Source organism: Dama dama, chromosome 4 (genome assembly GCF_033118175.1).
Source record: "Dama dama isolate Ldn47 chromosome 4, ASM3311817v1, whole genome shotgun sequence".
Lineage (NCBI taxonomy): Eukaryota > Metazoa > Chordata > Mammalia > Artiodactyla > Cervidae > Dama > Dama dama.
In genome coordinates, this window is record NC_083684.1 from 52,160,059 (window position 1) to 52,183,191 (window position 23,133).

The 23,133-nt window shown below is 38.6% G+C and overlaps 1 protein-coding gene, 1 non-coding gene and 1 pseudogene across 4 annotated transcripts in view; 2 read left to right on the forward strand and 1 right to left on the reverse strand.

Annotated features, from left to right (window-relative positions):
* The window catches only part of LOC133054275 (zinc finger protein 420), a 97,776-nt gene that overhangs the window by 10,795 nt on the left and 63,848 nt on the right, over positions 1–23,133 (reverse strand). Inside the window, exons 1-5 of one of the 3 annotated variants that reach the window (XM_061139113.1) lie at positions 15,330–15,664; positions 13,257–13,415; positions 10,273–10,330; positions 740–824; positions 329–424 (exon numbers count right to left, since the gene is read on the reverse strand). The exons of 1 other annotated variant lie outside the window; for it this stretch is intronic. In XM_061139113.1, the coding sequence (XP_060995096.1) occupies positions 329–424; positions 740–824; positions 10,273–10,287 (196 nt within the window). In that variant the 5' untranslated portion in view covers positions 10,288–10,330; positions 13,257–13,415; positions 15,330–15,664. Of the gene's footprint in view, positions 1–328; positions 425–739; positions 867–10,272; positions 10,331–13,256; positions 13,416–15,329; positions 15,665–23,133 lie in introns of those variants that run through there. One more of the 3 variants, XM_061139112.1, reaches the window with a different exon arrangement.
* On the forward strand, positions 9,788–9,859 carry TRNAK-UUU (transfer RNA lysine (anticodon UUU)). Its single transcript has one exon. It is a non-coding gene; the product is annotated as a tRNA-Lys (tRNA).
* On the forward strand, positions 19,450–19,922 carry LOC133054298 (small ubiquitin-related modifier 2-like; annotated as a pseudogene).

The window sequence follows — 23,133 nt, forward strand, 5'->3', positions numbered from 1 at the left end:
TAAGAAGATAACACAATGAGTAATTTTATACAGATTGTGAAGAATGTGAAGGAAAGCTTCTAAATCTTATGAAACCAGTGTACCACTGAACTTCAAAGCTTGACAGAGTTAGGATATTTAAGTTCAAAGCAAAAATGTGAATTTAAAAAAAAAAGTTTCAAAAATGACATCTTACATATATAAAAAATTCACACCAATCGTCAGTACGGAATTCTATGGCCTTAAAAAAAAATACCTTTGTGGAATATTTCAGAGGGATCAAGAACTTACATATTAGCTATTAAGGGGCCTTGGCCCTTCCTCACCTGTATGGTTCCCTCTCACTAACCTGGACAGTGTTTCTTTAACACTTCTTCCTCCATGACCCATGGTTCTTCTTCTTGCTCCAACTTGAAAATCACATCAGGTTTGGTGAATGGACATCCTGTCAAAGGGAAGGGATGTAAGATTTGGGCATAAATAGTAGGAAAAAAGAATCATTCAAGAAGTGAGGCTAGCTGAAGGTTTTCTGAAGGATAAGAAAAGCACTGTTTCTAGGGATGCTGCCCCCTGAAACATAATCATAGATGACATGACATTTTGCTTTGAAAGCTGCAGCATGCATGTGCATGTGAGCAAAGGCATCTAAAGACCAAACTCAGTCTAACATTTGAAGATTCCACACATTTCAGAAACACTGTGGCAGGGAAAAAAGGAACTTTACTCCCAGAATTTGAGTTTTATAGGAAAATACCCTTACCCACTGTGATTAAGTTGTTATAGTTTTCTAGCATCACATTCCGGTACAGGTTCCTTTGAGCTGGATCCAATTGCTGCCACTCTTCCTGAGTGAAATCAATAGCCACATCTTTGAATGTCACCGTGTCCTGTAACAACATACTCCCACTCAATCTGAAGTCATCCACCTTATATGTTGTGGACAAAATATATTGAAACTTGTTCAGGTAATACACAAAGGTAAGAGATTATAAAATAAATTTTATCTGTTTTTGTTACTGTCTGAAAGAAAAAAATCATTTTAGCAATATCCTGTCAGTTTATGTTCATTCATTGATTCAGCAAGCACATATCTTTAATAACTACTTTGAGTTAAAGAGATCTTGGGTACTGATTTATAGTAACTGTAAAAACTGGGGGAATATAAAACTTCACTCAAAGTTAACTGGTTTGGGAACTCACTAGATCCCTGTGATTCACTAACACATGAAAATAGGTTTTGGATAGAAGCAGAAGAGGGGAGAGAATGGTATACAAACTTTGAAGCACAGTAAGACATCCAACTGGAGATATTCATTGATTTAGCAGTTGCACATATTGTTCATTAGGTCAGAAGAAATCTAAATTGAAAACCCATATTTATTGTTCACAAGCCTACGTGTCTGCAGCCATGAAAATTGCAGAGTTCACATATACTGAAAAAAGAGTGCCACAAACAGAATCCTACAAATACCAAAAGATATAGAAAAAAAGATTTGTTAATGAAGTTTTTTAAAATGGATTTAAATTTTAGAATTTAAAAATTCTAAATCTGAATTACAACCAGAACTATGAGAAAATAGTACCAAGAAAGATTTAAAGTGTCAGAAATGAGGAATGGTGACAAATTTCTTCAAAGCAGTGTGATTTAGACATAGAAATCAAATGCACTTTTCCTAGTTAAAAACCAAAATACCCCAAAAATATAAACATAAGAAAAACAGCACTGGAACAAAGGGAGCTGTCCATATTTCCTACACTTTCAGGAATTTCTGTGGCAGAGGGGGTAAGATAAAAGGAAATCACCAGGAGCAAACTCACAAAAATGTTTCTGATTATTAATTTCTAGGTCCTAAACGGACTCTATGAACATGAACATTCACTAAGCTTTAGAGTATGCTGTGAGAATAATGGAAACTCCTGTTTTGGAGCTCTTCCTACTGAAGAGCAAGGACTTGTAAATAATCAGGCTTAAGAAACCAAAGGCAATCATGGCTAAATAAGACATCCCTCATTCAGTCCCTGCTGCAAAAACAATACTTTGGCATCCATCCATGGATGAAAGTGCCCTTGTGGGAACGGTGGGATCCAGCACCATATGCAAGGGACACAGAAGGAGTCTTGCCTACCCAAATGTTGAAAAATAAGCACAAAGACCTCAGTTCTTGCTGTAGATCCCTGAGAGGCATGTGAACTGACTCTAGCCTCTTTTGGCCTGTTCAGGAGCCCCCAGAAAATGACTGTCTGAGACAAGCACTCAACAAAAGACAGACTTTATGAAAGTGCAAGTCTCCAGCAAAGAATTTCGAGTGCACCAATGAAGCAAAAAATACAAGTCTGGACTCATCAGAAAGGGTAAGAGGAACAGTTTGACTTTTATCTACATCACTCCTCCATTAAGGCAACATAGCTTAGGGCCAAGAGAAATCCTGGCCCATGATTTCATTCACGAAGGAAAGTAAAAATGTGTGAGTACCCTGCTTTCTCAGCTATATGGGATGGTGCCAAAGAGGGTCATTTTTCTCTCATCATATCCAGCATACTGAATTTTGAGCTTTTGAAAAGTCTGAGAGAGCAGCAGATAACATTCTCAGAGGACATTACAGAGAAGCAGATAGTACTAACTGTGTTAAGGACACCATCAAGAAGAAAAAGAGGAGTCTAATAAATAAAATGAAAGAGGGGGCATGTGATATCTGAAAGATACCACAGATACAATGACCATGAGAGACTATTATGAACAGTTATATGGTAACAAAGTGGATAACCTAAAACAAATGGATAAATTCCTAGAAACATACAACCTACCAAGATTGAACCATGAAATAGATCAGAACAGATATGAGTAAGGAGCTGAATTAGTAATTAAAATCTTTCAATAAAGAAAATCCTCCTCTCCCTCCAAAAAAGAAAAGCCAAAAACTAGATGGCTTCCCTGATGAGTTTTACCAATCATTTATAGATGAATAGATGCCAATCTTTCTCAATCTTTCACACAAAAAAATAAGTTGCACTGAAGGGAACACACTCAAGCTCATTTTACAAGACCAACATTACCCTGATACCAAAGGGAGATAGGACACTGCAAAGAAAAGAAAACTATAGGCCAGTGTCTCTAATGAATGTAGATGCAGAAATTTTCAACAAAATATAGGCAAAGTAAATTCAACAGCACGTTAAAACACCATGATCAAGAAGGATTTAATCCTGGGATGCAAGGATAGTTCAACACATGCAAATCTATACATGTGATACATTAATAGAAAGACAGAAATTATGTGATCATTTCAACAGAGGCAGAAAAAGCATTTGACAAAATACAATATCCATTTGTGATACAAACTCTCAACAAATTGAGTATAGAAGGAATGTAGCTCAACATAAATCAGGCAATATATGATAAGCCAATAACTAACATCATACCCAATGGTAAAAGGTTGAAAACTTTTCCTTTAAGACCAGAACAAGACCAAGGTACTCTCATCAATCCTATTCAATGTAGTATGAGTAATCCTAACCAGAGCACTCAGGACAAGGAAAAAAAAATACATCCAAATAGGAAAGAAAGAAGAAAAGTCTTTTTAAGATGATATGATCTTATATACAGAAAATCCTAAAATCACCAACAAAAAACTGTTAGAACAACCAAAAAATTCAGTAAAGTTACAGGATACAAAATCAATAGACAGAAATCAGCTCTGTTTGTATACGCTAACAAGAAAATATCTGAATAAGAAATAAAACCATCCCATTCACAATAGTGAGCAGGAGACATAAGAGATGCGAGTTCAACCCCTGGGTCAGGAAGATCCCCTGGAGGAGGAAATGCCAACCCAGTCCAGTATTCTTGCCTGGAGAATGCCATGGACAGAGGAGCCTGATAGGCTACAGTCCATGGGGTCAGAAAGAGTCAAACATGATGCATGCATTCACAAAAGTACCAGAAACAGCAAAAATACTTAGCAATAAATTTAACCAAGGAGATGAAGGAAACTGAAGAGAATACAAATAAGTGAGATGATATTCCACGTTCGTGGATCAAAAGAATTAATATTGTTGGAGCTCCCCTGGTGGCTCCGTCGTAAAGAATCCGCCTGCCAATACAGGAGACATGGGTTCCGTCCCTGATCCAGGAAGACCCCACAGGCCATGCCTCACAGTAACTAAACCCATGTGCCACAACTATTAAGCCTGTGCTCTAGAGCCCAGGAGCTGCAACTATTGAGCCCATGTGCCACAACTAATGAAGCCTGCACACTCTAGAGCCTGTGCTCTGCAACAAGAGAAACCACTGCAATGAGAAGCCCACACACTGCAGCTAGACAGTAGCCCCCACTTGCCATAACTAGAGAAAAGTCCATGCAGCAATGAAGACCCAGCACAGCCAAAAATTAGTTTCAGAAATTATTAAAAAAAAATAAACGAATAAATACTGACCACCTTACCTGCCTCCTGAGAAACCTGTATGCAGGTCAAAAAGCAATAGTTAGAATCAGACATGGAACAATGAACTGTTTCAAAATTGGGGAAGGAGTACATCAAGGCTGCATATTGTCACCCTGCTTATTTAACTTATATGAAGAGTACATCATGTGAAATGCTGGGGTGGATGAAGCTCAAGCTGGAATCGAGATTGCCGGGAGAAATATCAATAACCTCAGATATGCAAATAACACCACCTTTATGGTAGAAAGTAAACAGGCACTAAAGAGCCTCTTGATGAAAAGTGAAAGAGGAGAGTGAAAAAGCTGGCTTAAAACTCAACATTCAAAAAATGAAGCTCATGGCATCTGATCCCATCACTACATGCCAATAGATGGGAAAACAGTGGAAACAGTGAGACTTTATTTTCTTGGGCTCCAAAATCACTGCAGACAGTGATTGGCAGCTGTGAAATTAAAAGACGCTTGCTACTTGGAAGAAAAGCTATTGACCAACCTAGAGAGTGTATTAAAAAGCAGAGACCAAAAAGCAGATTAATGCATACAGAAGAGGTAATACATACATATACAATGGAATATTACTCTGCCATGAGAAAGATGGGATCCTGCAATTGGCAACCCCATGGATAGACATGTCAGGGCATGTCAGATGAAGAAAGAAAATACTATGATATCCCTTATATATAGAATCTTGAAAAGTCAAAATTATAGAAGTAGAGAATAGAATGGTGGTTGCCAGGGGCTGAGAAGTGGGGATAATGGGAAGATGCTGGTCAACACATAGAAAAATGAAATAGAGGAATCCTGGTTCCCTGTGCCTTAGAGATACAGGACAAGTGTTTTCGTTTTGTTTTGTTTTGTTTAAGGTACCTAATTCCTACAAAGACAAAGTTCTGTCCTGTTTAAGCAACTGTTATGTAAGATTTCTGTCAGACAGCCAATAACACTAGGTAAATCTATTAAGACAGATAAATGCTCATGCCAGAAAGAGAACTTTTCAAAGTGCTATTTTTGTGGCAGCCATGAAAATATGCTCCTAGATCCCCTTCAGGAGAACCAGCTATGAGAAGCGTCATTGATAAACAATCTCCAGCTGTTCTATCTTTAGTTCTACTACTGCATTCATGCTGAGACCATCCTATTCTCAAGCCACTACTGGCTATTTTTCCAGCTTAAGATTAAGTATGAAAAAAAAAAAAAGATTAAGTATGGTTAGGGTATTAGGGCCTGAACCATAATCTTAAATTCTGTTTTTCTTGATCTAAGTTCCTTATGCTAATTTTAAAATTTCCATGTGGAAATGTTTTCTTTCTGAAGTTTTATTATTAACTTCCTATGTAATTGCATTGTGGAACATATACAGTTTGTACTTTGAAATTTATTGAATTTTATTTGGGCCTAATATATGGTCAGTCTTTTATTTTTTCCATATCTAAAAAGGGGATATTAATTGTTTCCAGGCTATAAGCTATGACAATCAATTAGCTCTATCAAATTATTATTGGAAGTTATGTTCATTTTGTTGTCTATGTGTCTATCATGAGCTAAGACAGATCAATAAAAGTTTCCTACTAATATATTTCTTATTTTTCACAGTATTCCTTATAAAAAATTTTCTGCAGTTTGATGCAAGAGTAGTCCTAACCATTTATCTTTATTATCTAATGCACTAACTGGCATTTTATTTTTTTCTAACTGGCATTTTAAAGTAACATTCTTTTTGTTTGTTTAAAGCTTACTGTCTTGGATGAATGGATAGAAGATATGGTACATAGTCAATGGAATACTACTCATCCATAAAAAATAATAAAATAATGCCACTTGCACCACCATGGATGCAACTAGAGATTATCATACTAAGGCAGAAAGAGAAAGACAAATACCATATGATTCATTTATACATGGAATCTAAAATATGGCATAAATGAACTTATCTACAAAACAGAAACAGACACACAGATAGAGAGCAGACCAGTGGTTGTCAAAGGGTAGCAGGGGAGGAAGAGGGATGGACAAAAAGTTTGGGGATAGCAGATGTAAACTATTACACTTAGAATGGATAAACAACAAGGTCCTACTATACACAGCACAGGAAACTATATCCAATCTCCTGTAATAAACCATAATGGAAAAGAATATTTAAAAAATAATGTGTATGAAGAAGGAAATGGCAACCCAATCCAGTATTCTTGCCTGGAAAATTCTGTGGACAGAGGAGTCTGGAGGGCTATAATGTCCATGGGGTCGCAGAGTCAAACACGACTGAGCATGCACACACAGTGTCTCACATATGGAGTTTTCATCCAAAGAGAACCTAGGACTTGGAGTTCCAAAAACTCATTAAGAAAATAAGAACATTTAAAAAAAGGATGTATATATATGTATAACTGAGTCTACAGCATAAATAAGCACACTAAATCAACTATACTTCAATTAAAAAAATAAACCTTATATCTTGAATGTTGTATTACCTGACATTAAAAAATAGCCTTTATCTTAAAAAAAAAAAACTGCATGATATGACTTTCCTTAAACAATATTTAAAATTTCTCTGGATCAAAAGCCTCCCATCTATAAAATGAAAATGTTGGAATAGATATTTTTTCTCTTTTAAGAGTTAATCATTCTCAACAGAAAAAGGAACAGTTAGGAAAATGATGAGATTCTTTCATGTACCCTGGATTTTATGACAGACTGTAAAAATAATCTTTTTTAACAGAAAATTTTGCTTTTCTCATTATCATGTTTATTTACTACTTAGAGTCCAGTTAGTAGTGAAATAGTTCACTATTTTAGGTAACATATACATTATTTCAGGTAACATATACCTATTCCGTATTAGGTTTGTGAGAAGTAACATAATACTCATCAGTTTTTGCCACTAACTTTCTTACCTTTCTTAATAACAACACTAACCATCTTTTTCCAAAAATGGAACTGTAGCATATGTTTTGATTCATAACTCTTCTACAACACCTAGGTACAATGTATCAACAAGTTCATTTGATTCAGTCTCTGCAATACCACTGAAATCTCAGCTCTTCTATTTCTTCTATATGTTAAAGTAGTAGAACCAGAGAATTAAATAACTGAACCTTTTTTTTTGTTTGTTTTTTGATAGCTCAGAGATGATTTGAGGGCTTCATAGTAGTTGAGGTTTTCGTTATGAATATTAACTGCCACTAAAGAGAATGAGAAAATAATTCACATTTGAGCCCTAGAGTTATAGGTTTTTATTCAGTAAGTTACTGAGTTACTAGATATGCCCAGCACTGGTTTAGAGTCCAAGGATATAGCTGGAAGATAGACATAAGTTCTCGTCCTCCTGGAACTTACATACTAGTTGAGGGAAATAAATGAAAACATAAACAAATAGGAAAGCGAGACTTTTTTTTTTTTTGGAAAGAGAGACTCTTTATGAAGACCATATAAGGTAATCCATGTAAAACTTTGATTAACAATAGATATTATTATTTACAGTTTATATTGGGCATTTGTTCTTTTCAACTGTGGATTTTTTTTCATGTCTTATATGCAATTTTCTATTGGATTTTAATTTAGTTTGTAAATATTTAAATACCAGATTTGGTCTGCCATATATATTACTAAAATTGTTGTTAGGTTTTGCACATTTACTTTATTTATGGTGATTGTATCAACAGAAGAATATAATTTTTATGTACTCAAATTTAGTTGAGCTTCTGTTTTATTACCTATGAGTTTGATATTATATCAAAAAACAAGCTAGTGACCGCAGAAAATACACTCAAGATGTTGTTGTCTTGGAGTAACTGAGAACTCTCATACACTGTTAAGAGTATAATTTTGGACAACCACTTTGGAAAACTGTTTGGCAGTATCATTAAAAGGTAATCTTACACATAACTTATGACTCAGCAATTCTACTTTGGTCGAAAGAGATATGTACATATGTGCAAAAAAATCTAATAGAAAGTTTACAGGAAGAATATTTTAATTGTTCCCAAATAAAAATTACCTAAAGCCAATCAATAATAGAATGGATATATAAAATTATGGTTTATTCATATAATTGAATAATATACAGTAATAAAGTTTAGTTAACTACAGCTTACATGCAGCAATTCAACATAAATCTGACAAAATATTAAACAAAAGAAGTCAGACACCAAGTACACAGGTTATATACAGTTTAAAAATATGCAGAAATAATCTATAGTGATATAAGCTAAACAGTAGTTACCCCTGGAGTAGGGGTAATAACTTTGAAAGATGCAGGAGTTCAATGGGTGTTAGGGTAATATTATATTTCTTGATCCAGTGCTTATGCTGGCTACACATGTGTGCTCACTTTGAAAATTAACTGAGGGAAAAACTAGACATACAGAGAAGCTGTGAGATAGGGGCACCTAGTCAAAGAAAGGTATGTTGCAGTAAAGCAAAGCTTTGAGCTGAGAGTGAAAAGGCAGTAAATTGAAATATGTTCAGTAGCTAAGAGTACAGGAAAATCTGAAAGAGAAAGATTCCAAAGGAAGTTTGAAGAAAAAGGATGAAGTTCTGAGGAAATGTCCTTGAAGAGGAAACAGACACTACTTTAAGAGTAAAATGAAGAAATAAGGAACCATGGATTCATTACAACCACATTCACAAAAACCAGGTATACCAGGCATTGTTCTAGGGACTGTAGATACAGCAGTAAACCAAGTAAAATTTATACTCTGTTCACATTCTAGTGGATTGAAAGTATAAGAATTTACCATAAATGACTACTTTAGATTGTGGCCAAATCACAGCAAACATACATGGAAAAAGATAATTATATAGGGTCATTTGAAAGGCACATCCCATCTATTTTTTCAGATAGTCTGTTTTTTATTTTTAAATGAGGTATGACATACACAGAATAATGTGGTAAAATGCACTAATCTTAAATGTACAAACTGAGACATTTTTATACATTTACATATTTGTGTACCCATCACTCAGGTCAAAATATAGAACATTTTCAGCATACTAGAAGATTCCCTCATATCCTGTCCCAGTAAATACCTGCTCAGTAACCACTATTCCCTAACACTGAGACTAGTTTTCTCAGTTTTCAAACTTCATATAAATGGTATCACACAGAATGTACTCTCATCTGGCTTCTTTCATGTCACATGTTTGTGAGATTATCCATATTGTTGTAAATTGCAGTAATCTGTTTTGGTGTGTGTGTGTGTGTACACTATCCCACTGCATGAAGAGAGAGAGAGAATGTGTGTGTGTGTGTACTATCCCACTGCATGAAATACTATCTCTTTTTCTGTTGATGTTGATTTGTGTTATTTCCAATGCTGGGATATTTTAACATATATTCTTTGCTTTATCCTTGATCAAAACAGACCACCTCCCGGGTGGTCTAGTGGTTAGGATTCAGCACTTTTACTGCTGTGGCCTGGGTTCAATCCCTGGTCAGGGAACTGAGATCCTGCAAGCCATGCAGCACAGCCAAGATTTTTTTTTCAATTATAAAGAAAACCCCGGACTATCAGAAAAGCTGTTTCACCAACTACAGAAAGTCTCCCTACATATATTATAATATATTGATTGACCTAGGTGCCAATGAAAAACTTACTTAAATATATAATGAATTTCTGCTATTTACCTATAGTAATGAAATTCAAAACTGAAGCCCAACTTTAATCTCTCTAAATGAATACAATTCTGCATAATCATATTTTAACTTTCCTGGTCTTAATCTTCCAACTCTTGTTTCTTCTGAAAATATGTTTTATCTGTATAGGATTTTCCAGTTTAGTGTATGGATTACTACAATTCCCGTAAACTGCTCTGTAAAATAAGGCAGGGAACAAATATGCTATTTAAAATTTACCTGGAATTCATTCATTTCCTCTTCTTTCTGGGAATGGACTGGGCCTGAGAAGGCAGAGCTGAAAAAGAGAATAAAAGCCATGAGACAAGGTTTGCTTTGTGGTTTGAGAAACCTGTACCCACAAGGTAGATTAAAGGTCACTCTACAGCAAAAATGATACTTGGAGCCATCAGAAAGGCCAAGAATATACATTCCCCAAAGATGCTGATAGGTATAAAGATGACTACTATATCATGGAGAGCTTAAGCATATTCGGTGAACAAAAATAGAGGGGGGTATGTAGGAGATGCCCCATGAACTTATCAATAGTGCTGTATCAGAGAAGGGGTTCCCAGGCGGCACTAGTGGTAAAGAACCTGCCTGCCAATCCAAGAGATGTAAGAGACTCAGGTTTGATCCCTGGATCAGGACAGTCCCCTGGAGGAGGGCATGGCAATGTACTCCAACGTTCTCGCCTGGAGAATCTCATGGACAGAGGAGGCTGGCGGCCTATGGTCCACAGGGTCGCAAAGAGTTGGACATGACTGAAGCAATTTAGCAGACATGCATGCATACATACACAAGCATACTTTATATCAGCTACTACAATTATTGACTTTAATATTTACACAGAAAACAACAAATTCTTATAAATGCAAACTGTATCTTAATCAGAATTGATGACAGATATTTTTCCTTAGGAAAATATTTCAGCTAGTAAATGAAGAAAGAATGATAGGATTTGAATATCAGCATTTTGTAATCCCTACTGAAATATAGCTAACAATATTCCACATTTTCTAAAACAAGTATGGTGATAAAAAGAGGGATTGTCCTATTTTGAACATTTGGCAACTAAAGGGAAAAATATCCTTGTCTTTCCACCTTACTTCCTCTCGCATTTCAACTCAACCACTTTCCACCACCATCAGGAACTTCCATTCCTTCATTACACAATTTTTCATTTTCCCTCACCTTCTTCCCACCACTTTTCTACTTACCTGGCCTTGAACCCACGGTCAATTAGTATAATTAATTCTTGCTAACTTAGACTCCCTTGCCCCTTTCTCACACATCATTCTTTCTTACTTCATGAAACCAACAACTCTGGTTAAATTTTACTCTCCCCTCCCCTATCTGTGGTGACAACCATGCATATGAACAGTGCAGGAGGAAAAAATCAACCACGTGGAATAGGCTCAATTTAAATTCATGAAAACTAACAGCAAGTGGGTCTTCAATGCTGTCTGGAAATCATATTTCTCTACTCTATTCTCTGTCCCACTCTCCTAAGTGATTATTTTATTCTTTTCCTTTATCCTCAAACCCTAACATTTGTTCTTCCATTTAAGGACATGTCTATAGCATTTCTCCCCTTTTCTCCTTTATCAAATTTCTCTCTCTGTTGAATCATTTCACTCAGTATATGAACAGGGTTATTATTTACCTCTTAACTCCACCTACCACTCCATTTCACTCCTTCCATTAAGGGAAAAAACTTAAAGTGTTGTTTACACTTGTTATCACCAATTTTTCTTGTCCAGTTTTCTCTATAGGTCCTTACTTCACTGAAACTGCTTTGCAGGGTGACCAACAGTTTTCATGTAGATAAATTCAATGTTACTTCCTCAGTCCTCTTTTGCTTGGGCTATCAGCTGCATCTGACACAATTTTTATTAAAACACATTCTTCCCTCGGTTTCCAGGATATCACCGAGATCTCTCTCAATCATTCTAGCTGGTCCCTTTCAGTCTCTTTTGCTGATTCCTCCTCATTTCCCAGACTTTGTCATGTTGAAGTGACCCAAAGATTAGTCCTTTACCTCTATCATTTTCCATCTACTCTACCAAGTGATCTCATCCAGTCTGGTTGTAAATGTCACCTAAAAGGGGCTTCCCAGGTGGTATCGTGCCTGGGAATCTGCCTGCCAATGCAGGAGCAGCAGGAGTTCTATCCCTGGGTCAGGAATAGCCCCTGAAGTAGGAAATGGCAACCCACTTCAGTATTCTTGCCTGGAAAATTCCATGAACAAAGGAGCCTGACGGGTTACAGTCCACGGGGTCACAAAGAATTGGAGATGACTGAGCACACATGCATGCACGTGTGTATCACCTACATGCTAATAACTGCCAAGTGTATGTCTCCAATTTGAGACCTTTCTTTAGAACTGTAGACTTGTATATCCCACTGCCAACTTAATATTTCCACCTAAATACCCAATGGGCACCTCATACTTCACATATAATATTCCAAACTGAAATCTCATTATTTCCCTATGCCCAGGTTTTTCCTACCCTCTTTCCTTTCTCAGGTAATAACTCCAATCTTCAAATTGCTCAAATTAAAAAATACTGTGTCATCCTGTCACACTTATACACCACATCAGTTCTATCAGCAAATTGCCATACATGACTACTTCTCACCATTTTTACTACTCTTGTCCAGGTCACCAACATCTCTTCCCTAGATTAATGCCATAGTTTCCTAATTGGTCTTTCTACTTCTTCCCTTGTCCTTGCCCTCTTCCCCTAATCCTCTCCTCAGACCAACCAAAGCAATCTTCTTAAATCATAAGCAGATAATATCACACACATGTTCAAAACTCTCCCACAGCTTCCCACCTCATTCTGAGTAAAAGTCAAGATCATTAACATGGCCCACAAGGACCAACCTGATCTGGCCTCCGGCCCTTCAATTACCTTTCTTCTCTAATCTCTCACTACTCTCCCTCTTATCTGCTCTATTTCAGCCACCCTAGCCTCTTGGTAATAGGCATATTTCCACCTGGGCTTTTCTAACTGGTGGTCCCTCTTCCCTTAATTATATGCATGTGCTGTGCATAATTAGCTCCTAATTTCCTTCATATCTTTATTATTACATTTTCAGGATGCATTTCTAGCTACCCCACCTAAAACTCCAAGTCCTATCCCTGATTCTATATATTCTCCTTCTTTACTTCTTAGAATTTTTCACTATGTAATGTATGTTATATTAAATTTACTTACCTCACTTATTATCTGACCCACAACAATTTAAGTACCATGATAGCAGAGTCTGTCTACTTTGTTCAATGCTATATCTGAAGCATCTTTTAACTCCTGTCACATGCAGCATTCAATAAATGGTGAGTAGATGAATGAATAAATCCATAATACCTGAAGAACCTGGAAAAGAAATTTGAAAATAGAACACTGCTTTAGGAAAATAACTTAGAAAACACATAATTCACACAAAAAATTATTTTTAAAATGTTTGACTTCAATAGTAGTCAAATAACTGCAAATTAAAGGAATTATTTCACATCTATGAGGTTAACAAAGATTACTAATATTAATGATAAACACTGTTATCAAGGGTGTATAAATACAGGCAATCTAATACTATGCCAATAATACTGTAGGTTAGATGGAACCTTCAGTTCAGTTCAGTTGCTCAGTCGTGTCTGACTCTTTGTGACCCCATGAATCGCAGCACGCCAGGCCTCCCTGTCCATCACAAACTCCTGGAGTCCACTCAAACTCATGCCCATCAAGTCGGTGATGCCATCCAGCCATCTCATCCTCTGTCGTCCCCTTCTCCTCCTGCCCCCAATCCCTCCCAGCATCAGGGTCTTTTCCAATGAGTCAACTCTTCGCATGAGGTGGCCAAAGTACTGGAGTTTCAGCTTCAGCATCAGTCCTTCCAATGAACACCCAGGACTGATCTCCTTTAGGATGGACTGGTTGGATCTCCTTGTAGTCCAAGGGACTCTCAAGAGTCTTCTCCAACACCACAGTTCAAAAGCATCAATTTTTCGGCGCTCAGCTTTCTTCACAGTCCAACTCTCACATCCATACATGACCATTGGAAAAACCATAGCCTTGACCAGATGGAACCTTACCAGAGAATAATTGGATAGAATTAGGGAGTCTTTGGACTTCCCAGGTGGCGCTAGTGGTAAAGAATCCACCAGCCAATGCAGGTAGAACTAAGAGACACAGGTTCGATCCCTAGGTTGGGAAGACCCACCGGAGGAGGAGGGCATGGTAACCCACTCCAGTAATTCTTGCCTGGAGAATCCATGGGCAGAGGAGCCTGGCAGGCTGCAGTCCAAAGGATTGCACAGAGTCATGAAATGACTGAAGCGACTTAGCACAAACACAGGTAGTTTTTAATAAGCACATACACTTCAACTGATCAGTTCCACTTCTAAGAGCCTGCCCCCTGCCCCCTGAAAATTAATAAAGTGCATCATAACATGTGCCAAACAGTTGCTAATAAACACATTCTTTACAATGGCAAGAAGTTGAAAAGAACCAAAGTACCCATCAACAAGAGTAAATGCATTAATATGTATACCATAAAAAACCTGTTAAATGATGACATAGATGTGTAATTGTTTAAATGTAAAAGTATTAATTGCACATTGTTAAACGCCATAGGTAGACTACACAATCGTATGTACAGTGTGATTCCAACTTTCAAGCTACTGTGCATATATATGATATATTCACGGGGAATGAAAAGATGGGAAATAAATTTTGATAGTGGCTGGCAGAAGTATGAATGATTCTTGTTTTCTTGGAGCTTTTCTTTATTTTGTGAATTGGGGCTGGGAGTGGGGGGCAAGGAGCATGAAGTTATTACTAAGCACACAAAATGTGGCGAATACACGAAAATAAAATTTGAAACAAATACTAAAACAACGTGTTGGGGCTACTGATGTCTAAGAGAAAAACATATTTACAATGACCATAACCAAAGAAACGAAGCACTGGTACAGTCTCACAAATCACAAACAGGCTTCGTAGTTCGAAGCCACATTCATATGGAAATAGAAAAGGAAAAAACACATCCACAAAATCCGCCTACACACTCGACTCCACGGCCACATGAGTCACGGACAAATGTCTGGAAAATAAAGTGCTATCGAGTCACACGCTCAGTTTTTCACCCTCCACTCCCACGGCCTCAGGGAACCCGCCGCCCCTGCCCGGCGTCCTCTTCCAACAACACAGGCACCCGGCGGGCCGCAGGCCCCTGCTCCACCCAGCACAAAGAGTCCCGGACTCTGAGCTCGTGGCTTCCCGAAGACTCACCAACGAGCCCGCAGACACAGGCCCCAGTTCCACACCTCAACACCGCCCGAAAGGCACAGCCGGTGCGGCCCGAGTGAGGGGTGCCGCTCAGGTCAGCGCCGACTGTGGCGGTGGGCAGCACCAGCCCAGGTCCGTTAGACGCAGCTAACTCTTCCCAGAGGCCCCCGCGGCTCGCCGAGGAGGGACTGGCCCTCCCGTTGTCGGGGTAACCGGAATGCCCCACCGCACCGTGGAGGGGCTCTCAGATCTGCCGAGGGACCTCAGCTGAGAGTTTTGCAGCAGCTGCCTCCCATGAGTCTGACACTCGGAGCCTGGGAGTGCTTACTTGGTGCTGAGGAGAATCTGAAAAGGTCCGCGGTTTTGCTGCCCAGAACTACATTTCCCAGAGGCCTCCTCGGTCCAAATCTATTTTCTGCAAAAATTCGCTTGCTGCGTGCAGTTGGCTGTATATTCGGGTTCTCGGCGTTATGGTGTATGGTCCGTGAAGGAAGCACCGCTGAGTCCGTTTAGTTCCGTCTGATCCCGGCCCCACCTGGGACTGGACTTCAGTGGGATGAAGGTGGGAAAAGATCTGGGCACCGTGACGAGAAGAGATGGGCCAGCCTGAGCCTGAAGCTCCTGGCGGCAGTCAGAGAAGGAAGAAGTGCCCTTGGGTGATCGACTGTGGAAGATTTCTGCGGTGGAATTTGGGGTAGGGAGTCTAGCGGGTCGAGAGACTCTGAGGTCTAGTGATTTTGGAGTAGTACCAATTTGAAAACATTCGTGTGACCATGGTCGTGTCGTCTGTTCTAGGGACCTCTTGATTCTGACCCTGCAGTTTTTGAGAGACAGTGTGCTTGTGTTCATTGTGTTTCTGTTTTTCTGACGGGCACCTGGTAAAATATTTAAACTTACGTGATTAAGTCAACACCCCACAGTCACCAAAATATTAAATGGAAAAAAATCATAGTTTTGTGAATGTGTATTGCTGGAAACTCACTTTTTTTACACCGTGTTATTCCACATCCATATGTGTTTTATGGACAAAGGTGATACAGGTAATTTAGAAAGATGCTGTTGAAGAAGGCAAAGACATTGAGACATCAAATGAAAGAGCATGTGAACAATTCAAAGTAGCCTCGACATGAGGAGTGAAAAGGGTAGGTGGAAAAGCAGAGAAGTAACCAGGTGCAAAAACCTAAGAATCTAGCAAACCAGACTTTAATGTCACTCCTGCCATAAAGAACTGATTTTTTTTTCTTCAACATTTCATTTGAGTTCCACTCTGATTTAAGAATTAAAAAACAGTTTTCAATGAAAGTTGAAGACTCACTACAATAATCTTACCATAGAGACTAAAATGGAGAAAATCTCTATGAAAACACTATGCTTTTGTGCAATAGTATGTTGGCAAAGAGAACAGAATACTGAGGACGACAGCATGCTAAATATCAGGAACTTGAAGTTGTTGAAGGTATCAGAGAGGCTTCCAGCTCATAAGCTTACGTAACGCTATACAAAGCCACAAAACTAAAGAACTATGTTAGCTCTAGGAAGCAGAAAAAAATAGTTTCCTTTCACAGCCTTCCTTTCACTAGATGATAACCGGCACTGTTTCAGAATAGTGTGAATCTCTTTCTGGAAAGGGTAAAGAGACTCCCAAACACTGCATAGAGAGAACATGTCCTCTAAATAAGTGTTACTTATTTGTCTCATGTGTGTTTACCAGCAGTACATTTCTTCTGTCACCTGTTAAGAGTTATTTTTTGCTAATTATTTTGTTAAAAGATGAGAAGAGAACAGAGTTGGTTCTATGTCCATTTAGCTTCCTGATTTCATTTTTCTTTCTGATTTCATTTTTTATACTTGTAGATTTGTCTATTTCTCCTTTTATTTCTGTAAAGCTTTGCTTTATATATTTTAAAGGTCTCTTGTTGATGATACATATTTAGAGTTGTACTAGCTTCCTGTTAAATTGACCCAATAAGAAATTATGTAATTTGTGACTTCCCTGATGGTCCTGTGGGTAGGACACTGTGCTCCCAATGCAGGGCACCTGGGTTCGATCCCTGGTCAGGGAACTAGATCCTACATGCCGCAACAAAGATTGGGCATAGCCAAATAAATATAAATACTTTTTAAAAAGAAATTATGCAGTTTACCCTTTATTTATAATATTGGTTTTTGTCTTAGTCTGTTTTGATATTACTATAGCTTCACCATGCTTCTTTTGGCTAGTGCATTATCTTTTTCTATGCTTTTACTTTTAACTGTTTTATTTTTAAAGTATGTCTCATTAAATAATATTTATTTTTAAAATAAATGATAGTCTTACTCTTTGACATATTTAGTAAATTTACATTTATAAAGCAGTTGGGTTTTGTTATATCACCTTAGAATTTGTTTTCTTTTGGCCTAACTTTCTTAAATTTTAACTTTTTGTTTGGAAGTAATTCTGGATTCTCGTGTGTGTGTGTGTGTGTGTGTTTGTGTGTGCGTGCTTGGAAGTAATTCTGGATTCTCGTGTGTGTGTGTGTGTGTGTGTGTGTGTGTGCGCACATGCGCGGCGCGCTCAGTTGTGTCCAACTCTTTTGTGACCCCATGGAGTATAGCCCGCCGGGCTCCTCTCTCCACGGGATTCTTCAGGCAAGAATATTTCCCAGGTGGCACAGTGGTAAAGAATCCACCTGCCAATGCAAGAGTTTGTTAAGAGTTAAATCCCTGGGTCAGGAAGATCCCCTGGAGGAGGATATAGCAACCCACTCCAGTATTCTGGATTCTCATGTAGTTTTAAAAAATAATTCAGGGAGATCCCATATACCTTTTATCCAATTTCCCCCAGTGGTAACATCTTGCAATACTATACACAGAATCAGAACACTGACATTGATACTCTCAACATACTTCCATCATCATAAGAATCTTTCATGTTGTCCTTCTATAGCCACACCCACTTCTCTCTTTCCCGAAACCCTCTCCTTAAGACCTGGCAACCTTAATCTGTTCTCCATTTCTGTAATTTTACCTTTCAAGAATGTTACATAAATGAAATTATAAAGTATGTATTGGAGTACTGACTTTTTCACTCAGCATGATTCCCTGGAGATTCATACATGTTGTTACATGTGTAATTCATTCCTTTTTATTGCTGAGTAGAATTCCATGTAAACATACTATAGTTTGTTTAGCCATTCACTCATGGCAGGACATATGGCTTTTTCCAACTTTTGTCTGTTACAACTAAAGCTGCTATATACATTCATATACAATTTTTTTTCATTTCAAACACCAAGAAGAGTTTTAGAAGGAATTTGTTCATTCGCTAAAAAATCTATCTGGCATTTTCACTGAGATTATATTCAATATATAGATAAATTGGGGAGAATTGACATCTTTATAGTGGTGAATCTCATAACTATGCAACACAATGTGAACATAATATATCTCTTCTTAAATTCCTGTCAGTAATGTTTTGTATTTTTAAGGTATAGGTAACAAAATCTTTTGTCAGGTCTACCCCTAAGTATTTCAGAGTTTTTGATGCATTTTAATTGGTATTTTTTAAGATTTCAATTTCCAACTGTATGTAAGAAATACAATTGATTTTTGTATCTTGTAGCTTGATACCTTGCTAAACTCACTTAGTATTTCTACTAGAGTACTTAGAGGTTCCATTGAATTTTCTACAGAGATGATTATGTCACCTGTGAAAAAAGACATTGGTGTCTATTCCTATTAAAATCGGCAAATACAGAATGGACCCCAACCCCAAATTTGGTTAGGATGTTGAGACGGATGAGGCCGCAGGCACACACCAAGAAGATATGAACATTTTCTCACTCACACAATGAAGCTTTCTAGGAAATGCAAAGCAGGCATCCCAAGAAAGTCTGCAAATGGCTTGTGAACGCAAGGAAAGGAAACTGGCGTGGAGTGTTTATGGCAGAGGCTTGTGTGGTTTAAATCTCCTGCTAGTGTCAAAGGAGAGAGCACCTGAGTTTGCCCAGCTTGGGGATGTAAGAAAAAGAAGGAGTGAAGCTCAAAGCTACGAGCAGCTTCTGCTGCTGCTCCTGTTGCCGCCTGTGTGTGTGTTTGGTGTGGATCCAGTGAAGCAGCAGCTGAGGAGACTCTCATTCTCGCCATGGCTGACAAAAAGGCCGAGTGGGGAGCCAAGGCTGAGAACAATGATCATGTTAATTTGAAGGTGGCAGGTGGTGCCCTTTAAGAAGCATAGGGACTTCCTCGGTGGTCCAGTGATTAAGAATCCACCTTGCAATGGGAAGGATGAAGGTTTGATCCCTGGTTAGGGAACTAAGATCCCACATGCTGTGGAGCAACTAAGCCCGCCAGCCACAACTAAAAAGTTCATTTGCCCACAACTAAATCTTGATGCAGCCAGATAAACAGAGAAGTATTTTTTTAAAAGGACTAAAAGGCATACAACCATTTAGTAAACTAATGAAAGTCTATAGTGAATGACTGAGTTTATCAATAAGGCAGATCAGAATATGATTTGATGGGCAGCCAATCAATGAATCACACTCACCTACACAGTTGGAAATGAAGGATGAAGATACAATTGGTATGTTCCAGCAACAGAGAGGTGTCTACTAAAACAGAATCCTGCTACTTTACTCCAAAATTCTGTTCCTACCTACCAAGAGGACATTCTCAATTAGAAAAATGCAATTTGGCTCTACTATATCCTGACTACTGCAGTACAGTTTTCTCTAGTCTTTCATTTTCCTCTTCCCCATTTCTTTATTGTATATACAGTAACTTGTATATGCATAAATATATCACTTTTAAAAAAACTAAATCATGGCCAATGGTATGTTTTGATTGACACCAAATGGAAATTGGATGGGGGATATTACATTACTTCCCATAGAATACTGTAACCTTTACAATAGTTTATTTCTATTTACTTCTCTTCTCCTGGCCTTTGTGCTATTGTTGTCATACAATTCGCTTCTATATCTGTTAATTTATGTATTAAGAATATATAAAACCGTGACTACATTGTTTTTATTTTTGCTTAAATAGTACTTTGTATTTTTGCAAGAATTAAATAATAAAATACTGGGACTTCTCTGGTAGTCCAGTGGCTAAGGCTCTGAACTCCCAATGCAGAGGCAAGGATTCAATTCCTGGTCAGGGAACTAGATCCCACATGCCACAACAAAAACATGGGGCAGCCTAAATAAATAAATAAACATTAAAAAAGAAAATAGTATTATGTGTTAACCCTGTAGTTTCCATCTTTGGTACTCTTCACTGCTTTGTGTTGATCCAGATATCTCTTTGTTATCCAAATACACATGTAATAGGTCTCTTGAATTTGCCCTTCTACTCTGATTTTTGATTTTCCATTTTTAAAGCTAATTTTTTCTTCTGGGTCTATCCCAGTACAACAAACAGCAACAGCATCTGGCACACAGTAGGTGCTTTCTAATCACATACCACCAAGCAGAATTCCTTGCACAAACCCACATCCATTAGCCTAGTCCTCACCATTTCTCTTGTACTATCATACCACACTCTTCCTCCACTCTCTACCAGTCACTTTCTATTATAGCACATTCTCACAGCATCACAAATGTCACACACAATAACACAATCACACACATGGTCACAGAAATGCACCATGTTCACCCCCCCAAAACACAGAGTTTTGCATTTTTTGTCAACAAAGATCTGTCTAGTCAAGGCTATGGTTTTTCCAGTATGTAAGGATGTGAGAGTTGGACTATAAAGAAAGATGAGCCCTGAAGAACTGATGCTTTTGAACTGTGGTGTTGGAAAAGGCTCTTGAGAGTCCCTTTGACTGCAAGGAGATCCAACCAGTCCATCCTAAAGGAGATCGGTCCTCAGTGTTCACTGGAAGGACTGATGTTGAAGCTGAAACTCCAATACTCTGGCCATCTGATGGGAAGAGCTGACTCATTTGAAAATACCCTGATGCTGGGAAAGACTGAGGGCAGGAAGAGAAGGGGACGACAGAGGATGGCATCACCGACTCAATGGACATGGGTTTGGGTAGACTCCAGCAGTTGGTGATGGACAGGGAGGCCTGGAGTGCTGTGGTTCATGGGGTCGCAAAGAGTCAGACACAACTGAGCGACTGAACTGACTGACTCTTACTATGAAACACACAGACACACACAATGACAGAAAGAAGGGTAGTGCACCCACAAAGTCACAGTCAGTTGACAGAAACTTAAAACAAAAACTTAAAATATAGGGACTTCCCTGGTGGGCCAGTGGTTAAGAATCTGCCTTCCAGTGAAGGGGCCACAGGTTGGATCATTGAAAAAGCAAGAGAGTTACAGAAAAACATCTACTTTTGCTTTGTTGACTATGCCAAAGCCTTTGACTGTGTGGATCACAACAAAATGTGGAAAATTCTTAAAGAGATGGGAATACCAGACCACCTGACCTGCCTCCTAAGAAATCTGTATGAAGGTCAAGAAGCAACAGTTAGAACTGGACACGGAACGACAGACTGGTTCCAAATCAGGAAGGGAGTATGTCAAGGCTGTATATTGTATCCTGCTTATTTAATTTATATGCAGAGTACATCATGTGAAATGCTGGGCTGGATGAAGCACAAGCTGGAATCAAGATTGTCAGGAGAAATATCAATAACCTCAGTTACACAGTTGACACCACCCTTATGGCAGAAAGGGAAGAACTAAAGAGCCTCTTGATGAAAGTGAAAGAGGAGAGTGAAAAAGTTGGCTTAAAACTCAACATTCAGAAAAACTAAGGTCATGGCATCCGGTCCCATTGCTTCATGGCAAATAGATGGGGAAACAATGGAAACAATGAGAGATTTTATTTTGGGGGGCTCCAAAATCACTGCAAATGGTGACTGCAGCCATGAAATTAAAAAACGCTTGCTCCTTGGAAGAAACGTTTTGACCAACCTAGACAGCATATTAAAAAGTAGAGACATTACTTTACCAACAAAGGTCCGTCTACTCAAAGCTATGGTTTTTCCAGTAGTCATGTATGGACGTGAGAGTTGGACTATAAAGAAAGATTAGTGCCAAAGAATTGATGCTTTTGAACTGTGGTGTTGGAGAAGACTCTTGAGAGTCCCTTGGACTTCAAGGAGATCCAGCCAGTCTATCCTAAAGGAAATCAGTCCTGAATATTCATTAGAAGGACTGATGCTGAAGCTGAAACTCCAATACTCTGGCCACCTGATGGGGAGAACCAACCCATTGGAAAAGACCCTGATGCTGGTATAGATTGAAGGCAGGAGGAGAAGGGGACGACAGAGGATGAGATAGTTGGATGGCATCACCAACGCAATAGACATGAGTTTGAGTTTGAGCTGGTGATGGACAGGGAGGCCTGGCTTGCTGCAGTCCATGGGGTCGCAAAGAGTAGGACACAACTGAACTGAACTGAACTGAACTGAAGGGAACTGGGATCCCACATCCGCAGGGCAATGGGGCCCCTGAACTGCAGCTGCTGAGCCCTTGCTGCAGCAAAGACCTAGAAGGACCAAAAAAAGTAAAAACCTTAAAATACAAATACTGTTGTTCTAAGCAGGTATAGAGTCAGTTTAAGGAGCCCTGGTGGCTCTGACTGCAATTCTGTAAGAATCTGCCTGAAATGCAGGAGACCCAGGTTCAACCCCTGGGTTGGGAAGATCCCCTGGAGAAGGGAATGGCAACCCACTCCAGTATTCTTGCCTCCAGAATTCCATGGACAGAGGAACTTGGCAGGCTACAGTCCATTGGGTCTCAAAGAGTGGGACACGGCTGAGCGACTAACACAACAACAACAACAACAACAACAAAGGAGCCATGAA